This window comes from Notamacropus eugenii, chromosome 3 (assembly GCF_028372415.1).
Source record: "Notamacropus eugenii isolate mMacEug1 chromosome 3, mMacEug1.pri_v2, whole genome shotgun sequence".
In the NCBI taxonomy this organism is placed as follows: Eukaryota; Metazoa; Chordata; class Mammalia; order Diprotodontia; family Macropodidae; genus Notamacropus; species Notamacropus eugenii.
This window is the reverse complement of record NC_092874.1, coordinates 335,560,435-335,581,517: the sequence shown is the minus strand read 5'-3', so window position 1 is coordinate 335,581,517 and position 21,083 is coordinate 335,560,435. Positions and strand designations below refer to the sequence as shown.

Below are 21,083 nucleotides of genomic sequence, written 5' to 3'. Positions count from 1 at the left end.
ACTAGGAGGTAATGGTGAGAACAAAAAATGGGTTACATAAAAGCAGGAGTTTTGGCACTGAGTTGAGAAAGAAAGGAGAATGTTCTAGGAGGGTAGGCAGAGGGGTCAGGAGATAACCATCATGACTGAGATCAGATGATAAATATGGCAACACTGAACCTCAAGGAAGAGAAGCTGTTAAATGATTGATAGGGAAGGAGAATTCAGAAGTGGTAATATGGAAGAAAGTATTCTGACTCCCCCCAGTGAGCTGGGGGTTATGAGAGAGAAAATGCAATCAGTCCTGGAAAGGATAGCTAGAGAGGCAGTGTCATTTATGGGTAGCCAGGTCAGAGTGGATGCCAGAAAATGGGAGAAGCATGAGAGGAAGAAGATTAAAATAAACAGAAGTTTGTTAATTATAGAGTTGGAGTTCCACAGTGTACAATGGAAGGGGTGAGGATAGTTTCTTTGGTAGTATGGGATTTAGGATCACAGAGATAGGGAGAGTGAGAAGAGGTAAGAGTTGGCTAATCAATGGGGCAGAGTACAAGTGGATGAGAGGTATGCCTCCACTGATGAAGGAAGGTAATTAGAAGGTTCAAGATCTCAAGGCTGAGGGTCTCAATCAGCCCTTGCTTCCTTAGAGAGGCAGTGGTAATATGTCCCGCGGGCACCCTGAAGTGCAATATTTTGGCAAATGCAAGCAGAACTGGTGGTGAGATGCAGGAAGGATTGCCTGCAGAGTTTTAGCCAGCATTGTGATCTATATTCCCAGACAGGTTCCTAAGCACAGCAACAGTATCAGATTGGGCTACCTAATAGAAGAGCATTTAGCTTTTAAAACAAATTAGTGATGCTATTTAATTATGAACCCTATACTAATCTAATTAAGGTTAGTTGATCACATAGCACAAGAGTTCCCCAAAGTATTGAGCAGTTTTGGCAAACATTCTGACGGTCATGACTCCCAGTAACTACATTTTTGGATTTTATATTGTTGTTCATCCCTCATTCTTGAAGAGGACCAATTGGATATAAGGAGGCAAAGCGGGATATAAGGATGTAAGTTATCATACTCTTTCTTCCAGGGTCACTGAAGTTCAATGGAAAGAAAAAGGTCAAGACAACCTGGTAATGGCCTAGGATGCAGTGGGTGACCTTGGCCTTTCTAAATTAAGGTATTCCTCAGGTCTCATTGTCTGAGGTCACACCCATTCAATAAGTAAAGCCTAGGTAAATGTTAAAACAAAAGATGGATTTTATATAGTTCTAGGAGTGTTCCTTCTTCCTCCCCCTTCTTTAAGTCCTAGAAAAGATGATACACTCTTTCCTTTAGGAAATAAGTATTATCAATAAGAACACTCCTGAAATAAGTTATATAGGAAACCCTGGTACAATCCTTTATTTTGGTTTTGGGGCTCTGGAATCATAAGCAAACCCAGATGAATTTGTTATCCTAAATGTCATCACATCTACCCATTCTCTACTGCAGAAACTGTGGCAGGCAGGTTCTGGGTGGCAGGTTTTACTTTGCTCTAAAACAAGAAGAGTACTTCAAAAAATTAGTATTTCAAAAATGCCAATGTTTTCAAGTAAGAATCATGGAACATCAGAGCTAAAACATGGGAGAGAACTACCAAGATGCAAGTAAAACTACTGTATAAAATATAAGAAGCCTTCCTTCTCAAACCTAATTTCTAGAGTGGTATTTATAGAATGGTGGCTATTTGCAAACCCCTTTATTTTGATTTTTACAACTCTAATTAAAATTCCAACTCCTTCCATTAAATCTAGAATTTAGAGCAATACCACACTCATTCAAGAAGCAAATTCAACTTTCTCCTTCTAGGCCATGGTCTCCACATCAAGTAACACCTGTTAACACTGAGAATATAGATTGCCCCCTTATCATATCTGGAACAATTCTGTGGTGGTAAGAACATACCTTTAACTCCGTGAGCCTATCACTGGGCTACAGGGCAATCTGAACGAAGGTTAGGAAGAGAGAATCACAAGAAGGTGATTTTATTTTAATATTCAACCATTTGCAGGAAGGGAAGAAAAAGTAAGAGCCAGCCACTGGTCTCTGTTAAGGCACCCAAAGTCCTGAAAAGCCAAACGTTAGGTTAAGGATGGAGGTAGTTCCTACTATTAGCAAAGCTATAATGCACCATAAATCTGGACAAATTTGAAGCAGAGTCAAATTTTTGACATGAACAACTTCAAAAGCTCTATAGAATAAGGTAACGGGGTGAACACAACCCACAGCAAAGCCTAGCTTCTCAGATACCCATGGAGGAAAGTTAAAAGCAAAACAAAAAACCTAAATTCTTCAGAGTCAAAATAAAGGGGTGGGGAACTTGCAGCCTTGAGGCCACGTGTGATCCTCTATTGATTGAGTCCAAGTTTTACAGAACAAATCCTTTTATTAAAGGTATTTGTTCCATGAAGTTTGGATTCCGTCAGATGGCCACACTGAAGGACCTAGAGAGCCACATGTGGCCTCAAGGAGGCAGGTTCCCCACCCCTGAATCCCCTTTTCTAATACAGGAACAATGTTCTTATTTCAAGTACCCCATCTCCCCCAACCACCTTTCAAAAGACTGTAAATGCCTTCTGGATACTCCAACTCATTCATGATTTACCTGCTATGGGTATGGCACAGGTATTTCTACAATTCATTCCTCTGGAACGCTTGTTTCCTTAAGGTAATTTACTTTTCCTGAGTCACACAAGAAATCTAGATCTGGAGAATTCTCAGTTTGACACAAGACTACCCAGGTCAGGTGACAGGAAAGACTAGCTTACCATTACTGAAAATTCACAAAGACAATTTTGTACCCAGGATACAGTAAAAGGAACTATCTGTACTGGGTGGGAAATTGGTCCCTTCCAACACTTCCATTATCTTGGCATGTAAAGTGATAAGCAGTTTCATAATGGTACAGAGGGGTCAAACACTCTGGAGGTAGCCTCCGACTGTCCCACATTAGTGGGACCAGCTATTCGTCCTCTGCTTTTCTTCTGCAGTCTTCAGAGGACAGAACTTTTTTGTTCTGAGCCCTACTTCCTCCAAATCCATTAGTATGGATTTTACTATGCTGACAGGTATTTTCTATAAGCTCTGGGGATGGCAAGAAGAACAGATCAGTGCCTTTACTTCAACTGGCAGGACACTTGTTCGAGGCTAGCTCTTGGATGAGTGAGGTTCCCAATTCCTTCAATTTGTTCATTTTGCTAGGTATTTAAAATAACGGTCTACAAAGTCCAGCACCCTTCCTGACTTTTTTGATGCCAGGATGCTACTGAGCAGCACATTTAGTAGGTCAAAACATATCAGAGAGAACACAATAGCCTACTATGTAGCTCAGAGAACCCTAGACAGAGGAACAAGAGTTTATATAGACAAGGCAGCAGACTCAGGAATGGAAGTTACTCCAGTTGTGGCTTCAATCTTGGATCATTTAGAAAATCCAACTCCCAATGTGAAATTTTCTAAAACTGAAGCTAAAACATTTCCAGAACCTATGGAGATCATTTAAAACTAGACAAATCCCAGATGCAGGCTGCAAAAGACCATGAAAGAAAAAATGAAGACTATAAGAGTGAGATATTGCCTGAGAATGCTACTCTACTGCCCAGTAGATAGGTCAAAAGCTGAGTCAGATAGCTTAGTTTTGGCTAAAACAGGTTAAAGCATCCTTTCTACACAATATCCCCAAATTCTAGAACTGCATATGGGAGGGGAGAGTGGACCAAAATGGGTCTCCCTGAGAACCCCCATAAGAGTTTTCGGTCTCTAGGGATCACCCTTGGGCAAAGAAGGGATCAACAACCCTTGGCAGGTCAACTGATTTTCCGGGAGTGGCAGCTACTGTTGTTACCACACCTATCAGGTGAGCTACCAGCTTAGGGCTTTCTTTTAAAAGAAACAGCTAACAATAAGGAAGGAAATCAATCCTAAGCACTTTTTTCTCATTTGTAAAATGAGGGAGTTGCAGATGATCCCTCAGATCCCTATCAGCTTTAATATTATGACTCTGTCAAACCCTGACATATTTCATTCAACAGGTTTTAGTGCCGGTGGCTGATGGTCTCAGACTGGCTCACCACTTCAGGGTGACCCCTTTATGGACCCTGGAACGTCAATGCCATAACTGATCTACTTTTTAAAAAAGTTTCATTTTCCTGACTCACACTTGGTCATGTCCTTTGCATTCTTTACTTCTAAATCTCTAGAGAGGTTCTGTTCCACTTAGAAAAAGCTACTCATGCCTATAACGTCGTTCTACTTAAATTTCCTCACAATATAAGTCACAGGGAAATCCTTCCTAATATTATGACTATGTCATGCATCTGACTGTTTGGGGGCAGGTTGGTTATACTTACAGAGTTATGAACACATTTTTCCTGAACCATTAATACCACCTGAAGGTTAGAATGCCAACTAACTAAGCCAAACCTCAGTGTGCTGCTGAAGATGCCAAATAATAATTGCTAGCTTAGACTCCAGTAGAAATATAAGTTCTTTAAGTCCTTGATGTTATGCAACAACACTGTTTCCCTATAATATCAAGATTTCACTGACGAACATAAAATGAGTGCCATAAAAATAGAAACCAAGTCTGTCGGTTTTCTGGGGGGATAGAATATGTAAGCACTTTAAAAGAAGGTTAACATTCAACTCAAATGAGAACCCTGAATCAAAGCCAACTGCTAGAAATTTGGAAAAACTGGAACAATAGAAAAGTGCCATCAGAAGCTAGTGAAGATATTTATGTATTGGTAACACCTTTCTGTACTCTATAAAGCTAAATCTCAGAGAAGAAGCTACTTAAATTCATCTGAAAGACTGGCTAATTATGATCATTGCTGTTGGATGGGTACAAAAGTCAATTTTGTATTCTGTTTTGGCATATCCCTAATATTTGCCTTTCGGCACATCAAAGCACTAAAAATTTTGTGATTCATACTTGCAATTATGCAAATAGACTACATAACACTAAGATTTACTGACATTGAGCTAAGTGACCAAATTGGTCAGCATGAATACCACTTTCAAGTGGTTCCCTGAGCCATAGCTTCTGAAGGAGTCTCCTGGGTCACATGAAGACACAGAACAGTGCAAGAGCACTAGGCTTGGAATACAGTGGTGGGAGGAGGGTTCAAATCTCTGAGATTACATGTGTAACCATGGACAAGTCATTTAACCTCTGAGCCTCAGTTTTTTCATCTGTAAAATGTACAATATCTGATTATATACCCTACAGGGTTGCTGAAGGTCAAGTGAGAACACATACGAAATGTCTTGCAAATTTTAAAGTACTGGGTAAAATGTCAGCTATTATCTCTACTTTGTACCCTAAAATCAAAACTCATTCCCTATATCCTGGGTAGAAAATCAAGTGAGAAGGAATAAAAGCAACTCTGTACATAGGTACATGCTGTCTTCAGACCCCAAATATATTTTATATGGTCAACAGATACAATGACTATCTACAATAAGCAAATAAGGCACCTTCTACTTCATCGCATGTGTCTTCAGAAGCCTGGAACACCACAGAATGATGTCAGCAAACAACTCCAAAGGAACAAACTACTTAATAGTTATTGACCAGAAAGAGGGAAAAACTTAAGCTATCATTGCTTTACCCTAAGACATTACTAAGTATGATGGGATACAAGAGAAGTTTTAGCTTCACCAATACATGAGCAACACTAAAATTTCATGGGCAAGAAATAAATGTTTTCAAAGTGATTACATGACATGGATTAGGTAAAGGACCAACAAATATTTGTTGAAATTTCAAGAGACCTGGCTGGGCCCCATTTCACAGTCTCACAATACAGTAGATTATGCAAACACCACTTCAGCCTTGGTTCTTCCAGACAGAATGTTAAGGGGTCTTCAGATTCCCTCCTGATAGCTCAATGTACCATGAAGATGTATTCTATGCCAACATCTTAATATTCTAAACATATTTTCTTGCTCATAAAAATAATTAGCATAGCCTAAGAAAGCTGGATTAGGTCAACCAGAATTTGTGAAAGCACTAGTTGATGCAGCCATCCTGGACCTCTTCCAGATACTCTATCCTTTTGATTCCTGCAATAATCTTCAATTTGCTCTATATATCTCAAAACACTTCCATATTATCATCTTAATCTTATAACACCTAGAATAGTTAGAGGAGGGATGCTAGAGCAGAGATGTCAAATACACGGTCTACATGTGACCCATAACACTCCCAAGTGCAGCCCAAATCAGATTAAAATGTAATTAGGAAATATTTAACAAAATAAAATATAATAAAAAACATGAATAATATTACATTTTAAAACTAAGTCAATATGAGGGCCACAGGGGTTTTTACGTAAGGATTAGTGGCTCCCATTTCTATTTGAGTTTGACATCGTTGTTCTACAGGCTATTTATCTAGTTCAGCTGCTTATCCAAAGTAGGGATTCTGCACTGTGAAGGCCTAAAAGATAGTTATCTAGAGGTACTAGACGAAGTTCCTAAATCTCTGAGGGCAGGGACTATATCTTATCTAAACTTTCTATTTCTCCCAGCACACTGTGCTCTGCACACGGTAGGTACTTTTTAAAAAAGTATTTTGAATCATTAAATCCAATTTTTCAAATTTTTTTACAGGAGGAAATTGTTATTTTTTGAGATAGTCTATATAACTGATGGGTAGCATTATTTATTAGAAAGTTTATCTTTCAATTCAGAGAACCAAGGAAAGACATGAACTGATGAAGAGTGAAGCAAACAGAACCAGGAAAATAATACATACAACAATCTAAATGAAAAAACAAAAATTAAACTAAATCATTAAATTTCACCCTGAGTCAAGCCCTTTCCTTCCTCTCTTTTCTGAAGAAGGGACACCAGGTGTGGAGTATCACAATGTCACATAGTGCTGATATGCAGGCTGGTTTTACTGAGCTGCTTCCTACCCTACCCCTCCCTTAAAGCACACGAGTGCACTCCTCCCCCCACCAAAAACTCTTTTGTTACAAGGGACAGCAATGCTGATATTAAAACAAAGAAAAACAGTAATAAAAAGAAAGTTCTTTATTCTGTGCTGAAATCTGTTTCCCTGTAACTTCTGCCCACTAATGTCTACAAATAATTGAACAGAAAAGAGGAGTTAGTCTGAGGCACTGGAAGATCAGGCTTTAGTGTTCTGGACAATGCTCTTACCATTAAAACCACATTCTAATCTGAGGACAGAAGAAGATAATTAACTGCTGGTTCTAGGACCCGTACATCAACCTGAAGTCGGAGAAATGATGATGCCCTACTCTTTCAATCTCCTGTTACTACAAGTAACTTTGGCTCTCATTGAGATGCTATTGTCCCTGGCCTGTCACTTCTTTGGCTGTTGTGTCAGAGGCTGATACCTTGCCAGATGCCCAGGTTTCTCCTGGCTGCCTTTACTGGCAGTGAACCTCAATTATGTGCTGCCAGATCCTCTTCAGTTTACGTATTCTCTACAACTAACCTCTCTAGTCACTGCTTGTTTCTTCTGAGTTAGAAGATTTGACTTCAGATGATCTAAATAACTCCTAATATGCAAATAAAATGTGACATGATGTATAAATCTTAAGTGCTAAAAGAAGCCTGCTGTTATTAATAAGGATCTGCATTTTCATTTGATCATATAGTTAGTTACGCCTACCAATGCAAATAGTAACCCAGAGACACCTCAGAAGACAGTTTTTGTGAACTGCTACGGTCAAAAAGATTCACTACCTTACAACTAACCTTTTAAATTAAGAGCCTCTCTAAACTTAGGTGAGATGATCTTTGGTGACAGACCCATCATCTGTCACCAGGTCCAGGCTCTAAACCCTTTGGTACAACTTGTCAAGGCTTCCTGGTAAGCAAGGGTCTAGAACCCCAGAACACTTCTATGTCACTAGATGGCAAAGGAGAAAGATTTCAGTGGAGGAAATCTCTTAATACCTTTCAAAAATGAAGATTATCCCCTCCAGGACTTTGAAAGTTACAAGTGAGACACTTCTCCCTGCCCCCCTCCCAAAAGCTGACAAAATCAGGAAACTCCTTTTGTTAACATAACAGATGAACTCTATGTGATTAACCTTTTTTTTCAACGGAAGTGTGAAGGGAAAGCAGCAGATAGAACAGGGAAGGTAAAAAGACAGATCAATCAACAAACATTTATCAAGTGCTTACTATGTGCCAGAAACTGTGCTACATGCTATAAGTATTTCCAGGGGTTAGGAAAGTCTTCTTACCCTCTTTAAAGTTCTAGGATACTACTGTTCCCAAAACACTCTACCTTGTACTATCTTTAATCTGCACATATCTGTTTCCCAGTGGTATGCCAAGAAATTTTGGATGTCATGTTACTGAAGATAAACGATTTTCAAAAAAATTATTTAACATACATTTTACTTACCCAGGCTATTAATGTGCTAAGTATAGCATTTGCAAAAACAAAATTTGTCTATTATATATGCACATTAATCTTGAAAAATGTCAGACTTGTAACTTGCAGCAGCCACACTCATTGAAGACAACTGCATATTCAAGTCACCCAACTATTCTCCTACAGCACTGCCAACTTAAATGTTCAGCGTGCTACAATTCCTCATGGTAAAGGGTACAGTTGTGAGCAAGAAAATCTGAACCACTGCAGTTGAATATAAATTCCTTAAAAGCTAGGCTTGTCATTTATCATCATATTCCCAGTACCCACCATATAATATGCATTTAATAAATGTTTGCTGATTATGACAAACTGAAATGAAGCCTGGGGCCCTGGGAAGGAGAAAAGAAATAGGCTAAGTTACAAAAGAACATTCTAATTATGGTTTCTGAATAACACCAAATTGAGAGTGAGGATACTTGTGCTCTAGTGCTGGTTCTGCCTTTCTAAACAAGCTATGTGACCTTGGGCAAGTACTGTCTTCCACCTTTGAGGTTGTTTCCCTCATCTATAAAATGAAGGTACTAGACTTGACGATCTTTGAAGGCCTCTTTTTTCTGCTTTATAGTTCCATGATTCTAAGTCTATTTATCTGACGAAAGAAAATTAGGAGAACTTAAATGGCCACAAGTAGCATGTCAATGCTTCCTGACTGTTCCACCAAAGCCTAAATTTACCACAGGTTGGTCATCAATTCCCTACATAGAAAATGGTGATGATGTGGGACACAATGAGATTCTCAGTCATCTGATCAGTTTCTGTTACTCTCTGTTTTCTCTACCATATGTGAAATCTTGACAACTGAAAGAAGGTTGTTAAAAGCAAGTGTCTAAAAATACTTTAAAAGTATATTAATTAAATTTTTCTTCCCCAATTGATAAATGGTCAAAGGATATGAACAGGTAGTTTTCAGAGGAAGAAATTAAAGATATCTATAATCATATGAAAAAATGCTCTAAATCACTTTTGATTAGAGAGATGTAAATCAAAACAACTCTGAGGTACCACATCACACTTATTAGATTGGCAAACATGACAGAACAGGAAAATGATAAATGATGAAGAGGATGTGGGAGAGTTGGAACACTAATTCATTGTTGGTGGGGCTGTGAGCTGATCCAACCCTTCTGGAGAGCAATCTGGAACTATGCCCAAAGGGCTACAAAAATGTGCATACCCTTTGACCCAGCAATACTGCTTCTAGGACTATATCCCCAAGAGATCATAAAAATGGGAAAGGGTCCCACGTGTACAAAAATATTTATAGCAGCTCTCTTTGTAGTTGCCAAAAACTGGAAATCAAGGGGATGCTCATCAATTGGGGAATGGCTGAATCAATTATGGTATATGAATGTAATGGAATACTATTGCACCATAAGAAATGATGAACAAGAAGACTTCAGAGAGGCCTGGCAAGACGTATATGATCTGATACTGAGCAAAAGGAGCAGAACCAGGAGAACTTTGTGCACAGCAACGACCACAGCGTGCGAGAGTTTTTTCTGGTAGACTTGGAATTTCATTGCAATGCAAGGATGTAAAAAAAAAAAATTCCCAATGGTCTTCTAAGGCAAAATGCCTTCCACATTCAGAGAAAGAACTATGGAATTCAATCACACAATGTAGCAGGTCATGTGTGTGTGTGTGTGTGTGTGTGTGTGTGTGTGTGTGTGTGTGTGTGTGTACTCTGTTTTGGTTTGTTATATGATTTCTCCCATTTATGTTAGTTCTTCTACACAGCATAACTATATTGAAAATGTATTCAATAGGAATGTATGTGTAGATCCTAAATAGAATTGTATGCCATCCTGGGGAGGGAGGGGGGTTGTGGGGGATAGGTAAGGGGAAAAAAAATCTAGGTTTTATGGTAGTGATTGTAGAGCATTAAAAATAAATAAAATGAATATATTTTTTTAAAAATAAATTTTTAAACAAGAAAAAAGTATATTACAAGTTGTAACAAGAACTTTAGGATATTCTCTACGTATGGGAAAATGAACTTATTTTTCTCAAATCTTTTGGTCTTAGTGCGTGCACACACACACACACACACACACACACACACACACACACGTGCGCACACGCACACACACACAACACCCCCCAACTCATTGGAAAAACAATTGAGCTTTGCCACTTACTTCCTAAGGATGATGACAGCTCGACGCTCCTTGATATCTTGCGGTCGTATGCAGTGGGTGATTTCATCAGCAGCATATCCACTGAAAGAAAACACAGTACATACTGAAGACAGGCAAAGGTTAAGAGAATGACTGCAGGTAAATGATCATCATTTCCTTTGATCAGGATCCTTCTCCCCATTTCCTATGGTTAGTAAAGCTCATTCTGACAGTCAGGAAGCTAACAATATGAACTTAAAGATACTACTTTCTCTCCAAAGGCATACCTATTTGTGATTCAGAATAAGGAAACTTCACCCCCCCTTCCCTCCCATATAGCAGGCATGTTTACTACTTAAAAGCTGTTTCTTCTCAGTGGAGACTCTACTTTTTATGTAAAACAAATTGATTAAATGTAGTAACTACTTTAAGAAAACATGGCCTTATGGCAAATAAATAATATTTTTAATGGAAAGGTGAGAAGGAAAAGCTAAACAAATTACATGATACCACACTATTTTTGAAATCCCTCCAACCATTAAAAAAAAAAAACCCTATCAAGACCTAGAAAGGCCCTGAAATTAAGTGAAGCATTTTTTTTTTCTGAACAGATTCAACATTTGTCTGGAATAGCCAGATTAACTTAAGCAAGGCTTAATATGATGTCCCATGTATGGGACAGGAAAAGAGAGAAAGATATTCATCCAGACCTCTTACTCTCTTACAAGTTTTTGGCTTTATGCAGAAGTTGAGGTGGACAAACTGATGATGAGTCACCAGGGCACAGAAGGTACCCAAGAGAAACTCAACAGTTTTTTTCCCTAAAGCTACCACTTGGAGTCAAACTGTTCAAATCAGCTGTTTGGTATGTTTTAGGAATTACTAACATTATTTTGTATTTATTTCAACATGGTACATAATTCAAAATTGCTTACAGGTCAGTAATTAAATGTAGGTGACTACTTGATGGTTAAGAACTTTCAAAGCTAACTTTGTCCCTCAGCACCCTCTCCCAGTTGTCATGACCAAGTGGTTTTAACTTATCAATATAAGAATAGTCAAGCTAACAAAACTCTGGAAAATCATTCGGATCAGTACAGTAAAGTTTTAGTTTATAAAAAAATAAAACTAGCTGTAGCCTCAGGTCAGAATTGAATAGTAGTTGAGAAAATGTCTCTCAAATATTTCACTCAACTCAAATACCTCTAAGTGTCCCATGTGATAAAGGATCATTCTATACACAATCTCTTTGTTTTATGTTCAGGCTTTTCTGAAAGTCCTTTTCAAAACAAGAAGGCTTGCTTGGCCTCTATCACTCTAAACTCAATCTAGACACGCTTGGCAAGATATTATAAAATGGCTAGTACCATTTGGATGGGGGTGGGGGACGAGAATGGGAAAGAAGCAGAAGGTATCTGATACCCTAGTGTAAGGAGGCAAACTGTTATTCACCCCATGCTCTGTCTAAGAGTCAGGCTACTTCTGGCTTGGGTCTCAGAAAGTCTGACCCAATTCCAAACCTTGTGTCCCTTCAAGGTTACCAGGTTGGTTCTTGTCTGGCCTCAGGAGATCACATCCACAATAAAGATTTTCTCAAGGTGGTCTTGAACCAAAACCAGAGGCCAATGAAGACTGTACAACAAACCAGAATTCTTGATTTAACTCTGGAAATACCTCAGGCTCCTCCAGATCAAATAACTTGGGGCTCTTATTTCTTGCATCAAAGAAGGTCTCACTCATATCCTTTGGGCTAGCTTAGGCAGGCAAAATAGTGGCAAATCTTACTTCACTTTCTACTTTGTCATTCTATGTACCACAGCAAAAAGTAATTCCATGAAAGGGAGACAAGGCCAATCTGCAAATCTCCTACACTTGAGGAGTGTAGGATACTAATTCTCATACCAGCCAGACAAACACTTCTCCAGATACATATGTAGGAAAGTGTTATTAACCAGTTTGACTTGATCACTAACAGAGCTGAAAATATACTACCTTCAAATCTGCCAACATGGGAATGCTTGTCGAAATGCAATCCGGAGAAAATCCAGACATGTAACAGTTTACCTTCTCTCTTTTCTTAAAAAAACAAAAGCAAAACCAGGGGGAAAAAACCCCCAGGAATTAACCTACCACATATCATCCTCCTACCAAGTGAAGCCAAAATGAATCAAAAGGCCTGGGAAGGATCATTTGAACTGGTTCAAATCGTTTGCACAATATGCAGTATGCCAGTGTGAGCTATAATAGCTCAGCCACCTCTGCCACCCTTTAGCTCAGCTTACTCTTAATGCTCCTTGGAAGCTGCTCCTGCTCCCTCTTGTGGTTGCCTTACTTCTGGCATATGGCTGAAGCATGTAACGCTAAAATGCATTAATACTCACTACTAGGCTTTCCTATCAGCTAAACCATTATGATTAGCTAAGTCTTTGGCAATCCCCAAGAATGTCTTGGCTATAAAAAAGGACCTATACTATTCCTTAAAAAAACTGTTTTTAATATGCTCCTACCTCATTAATAAACAGAAGTTGTTTCAATATTCAAGAGGATCATAGAAGAAACCTAACTTTTGGTAAGCTGTTCTTCAACTAGAACTTTCCATCACAAAGTGTGGAGATGAGCGTACACTAGGGTTATTTACCACTACGGAGCCTGTTTATTGCAAGAGAACCTGCTTGAGAGAAGCTGCATGCCAGTTTGAAACCGAATACACTCAAGTCAATGCCTGTGGAAAAGAGTCTGTGTGTGTTATTTTATCTCCACAGGAAAGGAAGTTTTACATATTGGTCAGCCTACCAATGTCTCCTTTTACCACATCCCAAGTCTCCTGTCTATGGAGAAAGATTTGGAAAATGCATGATCAAGACAGGTTTGTAAGGATGCTAACTTCTTCCTTACACACCATTTGGCAAGTTAAACACCATTTGGCAAGTTGTCCAAACAGGGACAGAGAGACATCGTGGTTATCTATCTAGGGTCCTCTATTCTGTCTTAAAGTCAGCTGGTGACACAAACAACTGTTCACATTTATGTAACACTGAGGTTTACAAACTTTTATTTACATAAAAGGTAGGCAGTGCACACATTTCTCCACATTTTACAGGTGAGAAAACTGAGGCTTAAGGAGGTTAAGTGACCTGTTTGTTCACTGTCACACCCAGGTCTCCTGACCCTTCATGCTGCTTCCAGCTGCAATTTACGAACTCTCAGTAATGCACTGCAGAGTACAAACCCTCTCTCAATGGAGGGATGAAATGCATTTGCTTTCCCCAGCCCATGTATCTAAAAGGCAAACCAAAGCTGGTTCTTTTTGAAAAGTGAGCCACTTTTCACCAAAGCAGGGTAAGTGATCTCAGGTGGGAGTTATTTATACATTATTCTAACACTACAAAAATACACACAGCTCAAATCCAAGGAAAGGAAGTAAGGCTTGTTTGACTCCAAAAATTCAGAAGGTTGGGGAAAGGGGCAGGATGCCTCAAACTAGAGAAGGTGTCAGACTAACCCTAACCCTGGTTCTGATTATATAATACACCAAATTCTGGACCTAGCGCACAACTTTTTCTCAAACTGTTCAATTCCATATTCACAGTATCATTCATTCACCTTTGTTTTTGTATTCCCTCGCCTTCCACCAAGCCTTATGCTTAGTAGCTACAAGGCTTGTTTAAGAATTTTTTGAAGCTTATAGTACAGCTATAGTTAGAGAGATAGGGTATGGATATTGAGGGCAGATCTGACATATAAATGCACTTACTACTCAAAAGCTTCAGTGGCTCCCTATTGCCTCTAGGTTAAATATAAGTTGGTTTAGCTTTTAAAGCTCTACACAATATGTTCCAAACCAATTGTTCCAGACTCACTGGACATCACTCCCTTTCCTCCACTCTGAAACGAGGCAAACTGACCTTGATTTTGTTCCTTACGACCCAGTCTCTGTCATCTGTCCCCCTGGGCCTGAACACATGCCCCTTCCCTTCCTTATCCCCTTACCAAAACATAGGGATAGTTTCATCCTTTATATCGGTATCTCTGGGGTCTAACACAGTGTCTGTAACATAGCACACATTTAAATGCTTGACTGACAGCACACATAAAATTTTAATTAAATGGGCTAATCAATCAATAAAAGATCAATAAACATTTATTAAATGTTTTCTATGTGCCAGGTCAATACATTCTGCTCTTTCCAGTCATGCTCTAAACTGGAAAAGTTCTGGAAACAAAATTAGGCCCTCTGAGGAACTAGAGCTAAGCCTTGAGCACAGCTGTATAATGCCCAGCCCTAACATTTTACTAGCCCATGGTAGTACATCTGCCTTCTTTTCCTGTGTCTTCCATTTCCTTCCTAGGACAAGAAACATTAAAACAACCCAGTACAGATCTCTGACCCAAGACCATCTGGAAGTTTACTTCTTTATGAACTGAAGCATCACTATCATTCTGTTTTCACTAGGGTTTGAATATTCTTCGCTATTCTTTGAATAGTTCTTCCACTGAACAGGTGAAGTGACTTAAGAGTTATTTGCCCCACTTTCTGAACTATTTTAAGCTAAAAGTAGAATTTTGCTTTCAATAAGTTGACTCGTCCAAAAATTGATGATTAATGATAACAATAAATAAGAATTCAGCCTCTAGGAAATTACTTCAATTAAAAAATGTAATTTCTATATTTTAGGCTGATATATTCATCTCATAGGATGAAAGAGAAATGTTCTAAGTAGGTAGGAAGAAGGTAATAAATAAATGTTTTGGGAGAATAGCTGAGTGGCCTACCCTGCTCCTCTGCCCAAATGGCAAACTATGCAGAAAAGAATAAGGGAGGGCAGAGTCTACTACTGAAGAAACTGAATGAGTGAAAAGCTATACCATTCAGGAAACAGTTTCCAAGTGCATTTAGAAATCGGCTGGGCAAACTTTTGTTAGGATAGGTTTCCATTACCATTTCAAACATGTTTATATGATCTTCAGAAGTTGTTTTCCATACTGACAACTATTAAACAAAACTGAACCCCTACTACAATTCTCAAAAAGAGAGCAATGCTGATAAAGCAAGCAGTATTTCAGCTATTACTAGATGAAATCATGATGCAGTGGAAAGAGTACTGGACTAATGTCAAAAGGCTTTGCTGGCATGCTGCATGTCACCTGGGCAAATCACTTCCATTCTGAGTCCCAGGTTTTTTTCTCTGCATAATAAATAGGTTGATTAGATAATCTATGGTTCCTGGCAACTCAAACACTAAGCCTAGAATCCACCTTCCTACACACCCCAACTACACCTCTTCTCAAATGGACATGCTGCAGGATAGGAATTGGACTTGGTTTCATTGGTAAGGGAATGTTTCCCAAATGAGGAAATGATCTTTACCAATGCTCTGCAACTCATAATCTTAAACTTACCCAGAAAAAACATTAAGTGACTTGCCCAGGGTAAAAGAGCCAGTATGTATCAGAGGTAGGACTAGAACCCAGATCTTCCAGGTTTCAAGGACAGATCACTCTTTTCTTCCCAACCTGAAGTTCTAAATTCTATCAGCTGAGGGTAGCATGTTTGCGGTTTATTCTTGGTAAGTGCAAGAAAATAAGGATTCCTCCATAAGTTTACATAACAGTTGAAAAGAATTCTGGGAAAAACTAAGATGTTAATTGGCCAGAGATTTCAGGGAAGCAGTATACCTATCTGAAGATGGAGTAGAACAGAGCTGACAAAGCTAAGAAGTAGCATCTGAAACCAATTTGGAAATTCAGACAGAAGCTCTGAAAAATAAAGTCTCCATGATTACTGGTTTTTCAAGCTTGGTGATGCTGGAGGTGGGGGGAAGGGGATAAGAGAGGGAGGTTGAGAACAACTTTGCTTCCAGTATGCATTAGGGTATTACAGTGCCTGGCACATAGTAAACACTTAATAATCAAATGTATCATACTGAGCAAGTCATTTAACTTCTCTGGGCTTCCGTATCTTCATCCATAACATAAAGGTTATCTAGTCCATATCAGATAACCTCTGAGGCAGGGGTGCTTAACCTTGTCTGTGTCAAAGATCCCCATGGGCAGTATAGTGGAATCTAGGGACCTTGTTTCAGATTCATTTTTATTATTATTTCATAACTGAAAGAAATGTTAAATTTTAGTTAGAAATTAGTGAAAATAAGGATGATTTTTTTCTGTCCAAGTTCAATAACCCCTGAAATCTACCCACAGTCCTTCTCTAAATCCTTTCCAGTTCCCAATCTGTGAAGAAGACTTACAAGTGTTTCTCCTTAAATGACATCATTATATAAACTACCTAACCTAACAAGTCTTACTTTAGTAATGCTAAAAATAAATAAATAGAAACTTGGGGTTTTAGAGTTCAAGTTCTCAAAGATATAAGAAATTTTCCTGAAGGTATATTTCTGTTAGTGCACTTTTATCAACTAGGATAATTTAAGAACATTTTCCAGGCATGGAGGATAGCTCTAGTTACAGGGACTATGTATTGTGTCTGGGGGGGGTGGGGAAAGATTTAATGATATATTTTCAAATATATTAACTAAAAGGATAACATGACAAATTCTGCTTTCAGCAGAGTGCTTTTTAAGCCCTGAATGAAGTATCAAAACTAATCATTTACAGCTACTCCAGAATGTATTCCTGCTACAAAACTGTACAGATCTGGCTCTGAAAGCCCCTTTGGTTATTCAGGCTCTAAGTCTCCCTGGGGATTGACTACTGTAATTCCAATGCTATGTGAAATTGTTTATGGCCAATAATTTTTGAGAAATTCTTGCTGGAAATCTCTATGCTAATAAGGATTATAAATAATAAATTTATACTGGAATAAACAAGCAGATTCTAAGAAACAAAATAAGTCTAAAATATTTGGGTTTTCAGCGGTTGTGTGGGATCCCAAATCCTGGTTTCTATGGTGTTTCAGAGGAACAAAGAAGTAAAGTAACGCTGCTGCTGTTTGTTTATTTCCCAGACACAAACAACCTTCAGTTAACCACTCTGCCTGGAATTCCCTACTATTGCAGCATAGTTTTGGCTCCTGGGACCTGACAGGATTCCTCCCTCATCCACAAACGCTGCAGAAACAACTGCTTCCACACCCAAATGATATTAATGGTGCTTCCCCAATGATGCTATTAAAAGGGCCCCTGGGACTGCATTTCTCTACCCACTGCTGCACTGTAAAGACTAAATTGTTCTCTACTAAAGCTCCTGAAGACCTTCAGGGTAGAAAGTTAAGGGTCAACATGACTTTATGTGGTACTTTTTGAAGTCAGAGGACTCCAAGGTACTCCAACATGAGCTATCTTATGACTAAGAAACAGGGGATTACTTTTCTGATTCTTGAAATTTCTGAGCTAGAATGAAGCAGCTTAAAAGTAAAATTTGGCCTTCTCATTAAAATCCAATGGGAAGGCAAATACGTTACTAATACAACTGTAGTGGAAAGCACCAGGTCAAAAGAATGTAATCACTAAACTTATAGTATGAACAGGACACTCTAACATACCTCCCTACTAAAGACGGAGATCAGGGGCTGTACTTGGAATCAGGGGGCTCTGGGTTCAAGTATCTCCTCAGATACCGACTAGCGGCATGCTATGACCATGGGCAAGTCACTTCACGTCTTTGGGCCTCAAGGGGCCTCAACCGTCAAATAAAGGACTGGTCTGGAAGGTATCTTCCATCTCTAAATCTAAGATCATACGAAGAAAACAAAGCTAACCAAACAAAATCTCCATCTCGGAAGCACTTGGGGCTTGGCCGGCAGCACAGTAACCTCGGAGTACATCCAATCTAAGCTTTAGCCGTGGGGGAGGAGGAGCAGACTTCCTGGATAAGGAGAAGCATTCCCCACTCTGGGGTCTAACCCGCAGGATGGCGGGTCACCCCTGCCGAGGGCAGGCACCCCCCTCCCCCCATTACCTGAGCACAGTCACACTCCCTCTCCTCACGGGCAGGAACAGCACAGGCTCCGACACCCTGATGGGCTTGAACTGGAACTTGCAGCCGAAGCAGAGCGCCGAGTCGCTGAAGAAGGACACGGACACGATGGGTCTCTCGAAGATGTGGATGGGGTCCACATGGGACACGATGCAGCCGCCGGGCTGGTAGTCGTTGATGACGGCGCTGTTGACGAAGCCCTCGGGGATGACGCGGTGCTCCACCAGCTTCTGGATCACCAGCTGGTGCACCCACTCGGGGATCTCGTCCACGTCCCCGGGCGGGTAGAGGCGCTCCTGGCCCGGGCCCCGCTTCTGCAGCTGCGAGCCGTAGGTGTAGCCCTCCCCGAAGAAGTACTTGTTGCGCAGCGGCGCGCGGTCCACCGTGTGCTCGTTGTACAGCCCCTTCTCGGCCCGGGACACCACCTCGTCGATGCGGGCCTCGATCTTGGCGCACTCGTCCTGGCTGAAGAGGCGGATCTGCCGGATGCCGCTCTTCACCTTGCGGGCCTCCTCCTCCTTCTGCTCCTCGTAGTCGCTGCGCTCCGAGTCCGAGTCCTCGTGGTACTTCCGTTTGGCCGGGGCGCCGTAGGGCTCGGCGGCGGCCACCGCGCCCGCCTCCCGGCCGCCCGCCTCCCGGCCGCCGGCCTTGTAGTTGTCCCGGGAGGTCATGGACTTGAGCTTCTCCCGCAGGTCGGTGTAGCCGCCCGCAGCGGCCATGGCGCCGCCTGCCACCCCGCCCCCACCGCTCTATTGATCTCCCAGACGCCCGGCTCGGGGAAGCGGAGAGTGGGCAGGGCTGCTGCCAGTCATGGCCCGCACCAGCTGGAGGCGAACGTCCCTCGGAAACGCGCAGATTGGGGTGCAGGAGACGGGAGCCGGCTAGCGGGGCGGGGGCGAGGGACGGCGGGCCTCAGCGCTCCATAGGTCAGAGCATCAGCGGGGGCTGAGCTCCGCCGCCTCCAGGGGGGCGAGGGGCCAGGGCGGGGGTCTTCGCTCGGGCTCCAGCCTCCGGCGCAGCCAAGTCCGTGAACCTTCGGGGGAAAGGTCAGAACAGTGGATTAAAGCCGGGCAAGCGATCCCTCTGACCCCCTTCCTCCAGAAAGCTCTCCTCGCGGACAAGGGGACGGACCAGACCCGCGGGTCGAAGCCAGAAGCCAAGCCGAGCCTGCGGGCGCTCCTCCCCCCCCTTGCCTTCCTCGGCAGAAGGGCAGGTCGCAATCCCGGCTCTCCGAGGGCTCTGGAAAGGCCTCAGCCGCAGCAGCCTGCCTGTGTCATGCAGGAGCGGCGGGGCCTCCTCCCGGGATCTCTTCAGAGGTCTCCAGCCGCAGGGGGCGACGCATCACCGGGACCTCCGGATTGCCTCTGCCACCTCATCCCACAGCCCCACCGGCGGCAGCCCTCCGGGAACCGAAAGCGAAGAAAGCAGCCTCCACTCAAGCGCGATCCGGTTCCGCTCCGCGGAGCAGGGTTTTCAGGAGCACTTTAAAGGACTCCTCGCTACGTCACAGGGCGCCAGCCCAGCATACTAGAGACCCGGGGCTAGTCCGGTCCTAAGCGGGCTCCTCACCGCGCAGGCGCCACTCCACCGGCAACAGCGGGTCCTCCGGCTTCGGTCATGCGCGTCCAGAGGGTCCCGGGCAGCGGTAACATCAACGCATGCGCAAGGAAAACCGCTCGTCGTTTGCTCCCCTCCCCCAACCCCTGAGGGCTACGAACCCCTTAGCAACCTGCCTCAACACAGCGCCCCTGTGACTTTCCTCGGGGGCTGAGCGGCTCCTTTCGCCTCCTTCGCGGGGCGGGGAGGGTTCTGGACGTTGTCACTGCTGTTCCCGCGCCTTGTCAGGACATCGTCGGGACGCCCGTAGACTGCTCGACCCCCTCCACGTACAACCTGGGGAACCGCCACAACCTACCCTGTCTTATTGCCGCCCCCTTAGAGCTTGCTCTTCTTTTATTGGTCTGTCGGCCGCTCAGGGGGCGGTCCCAGACCGGGTTTCCGGGAATTGATTGATGGAGAAGTCAGTCAATCAGAAGGGGTCGCCCTAGTTATTGCGTCCCTGTCGAGGACCCCTCAGGGGTTCGTAGGTAGTTAAATCATTGCCTGTTACGGTACCGCTACGGAGGGAGCCCCGGGGACCCGAAAGTTCTCCGTTTGGTTCGGCCATGGCTCTGTGTGGGCCGTGGGCTGGGCGCGTGAGCTCGGGCGATGGCGCACTTCCGAGGCGGGGAGCAGGCACCAGCGAGGGCACCCCTCTCGCCAGCGCCATAGCCTCCGGGACGTGACTTAGGGAACGTCGCTGCTGGAGGTGTCTTTGGCGCGCGCCTGGCGGAGGGAAAGCACCTCTGAGGATTAGCCTCGGGCATCCCAAACCGTAGGCGCGGCGGACTAGAGGAGGGCGCCCTCTGCCTGGGTCACGGATAATGCAAAACGATGGATAACCGGAAACGTTTGTTCCTTTTGGAAAATAGTTCATGGTTTTGTTTTTTTGTCCCAAAGTCACGGTTTTTTTAGAAATAAATTTTTATTCATATTTTTTGTTTATCACCAGAATTTCTCCCAAAGCCATCTCAAATCAAAATAA

The 21,083-nt window shown here is 42.2% G+C and overlaps 1 protein-coding gene across 1 annotated transcript in view; it reads right to left on the bottom strand.

Annotated features, from left to right (window-relative positions):
• The window catches only part of ALKBH5 (alkB homolog 5, RNA demethylase), a 30,475-nt gene extending 11,051 nt beyond the window's left edge, over positions 1-19,424 (bottom strand). The window contains exons 1-2 of the mRNA XM_072597077.1: positions 18,482-19,424; positions 10,586-10,666 (exon numbers count right to left, since the gene is read on the bottom strand). Of these exons, the coding sequence (XP_072453178.1) occupies positions 10,586-10,666; positions 18,482-19,218 (818 nt within the window). The 5' untranslated portion in view covers positions 19,219-19,424. The remainder of the gene's footprint in view (positions 1-10,585; positions 10,667-18,481) is intronic.
• Positions 19,425-21,083: the final 1,659 nt, after the last annotated feature.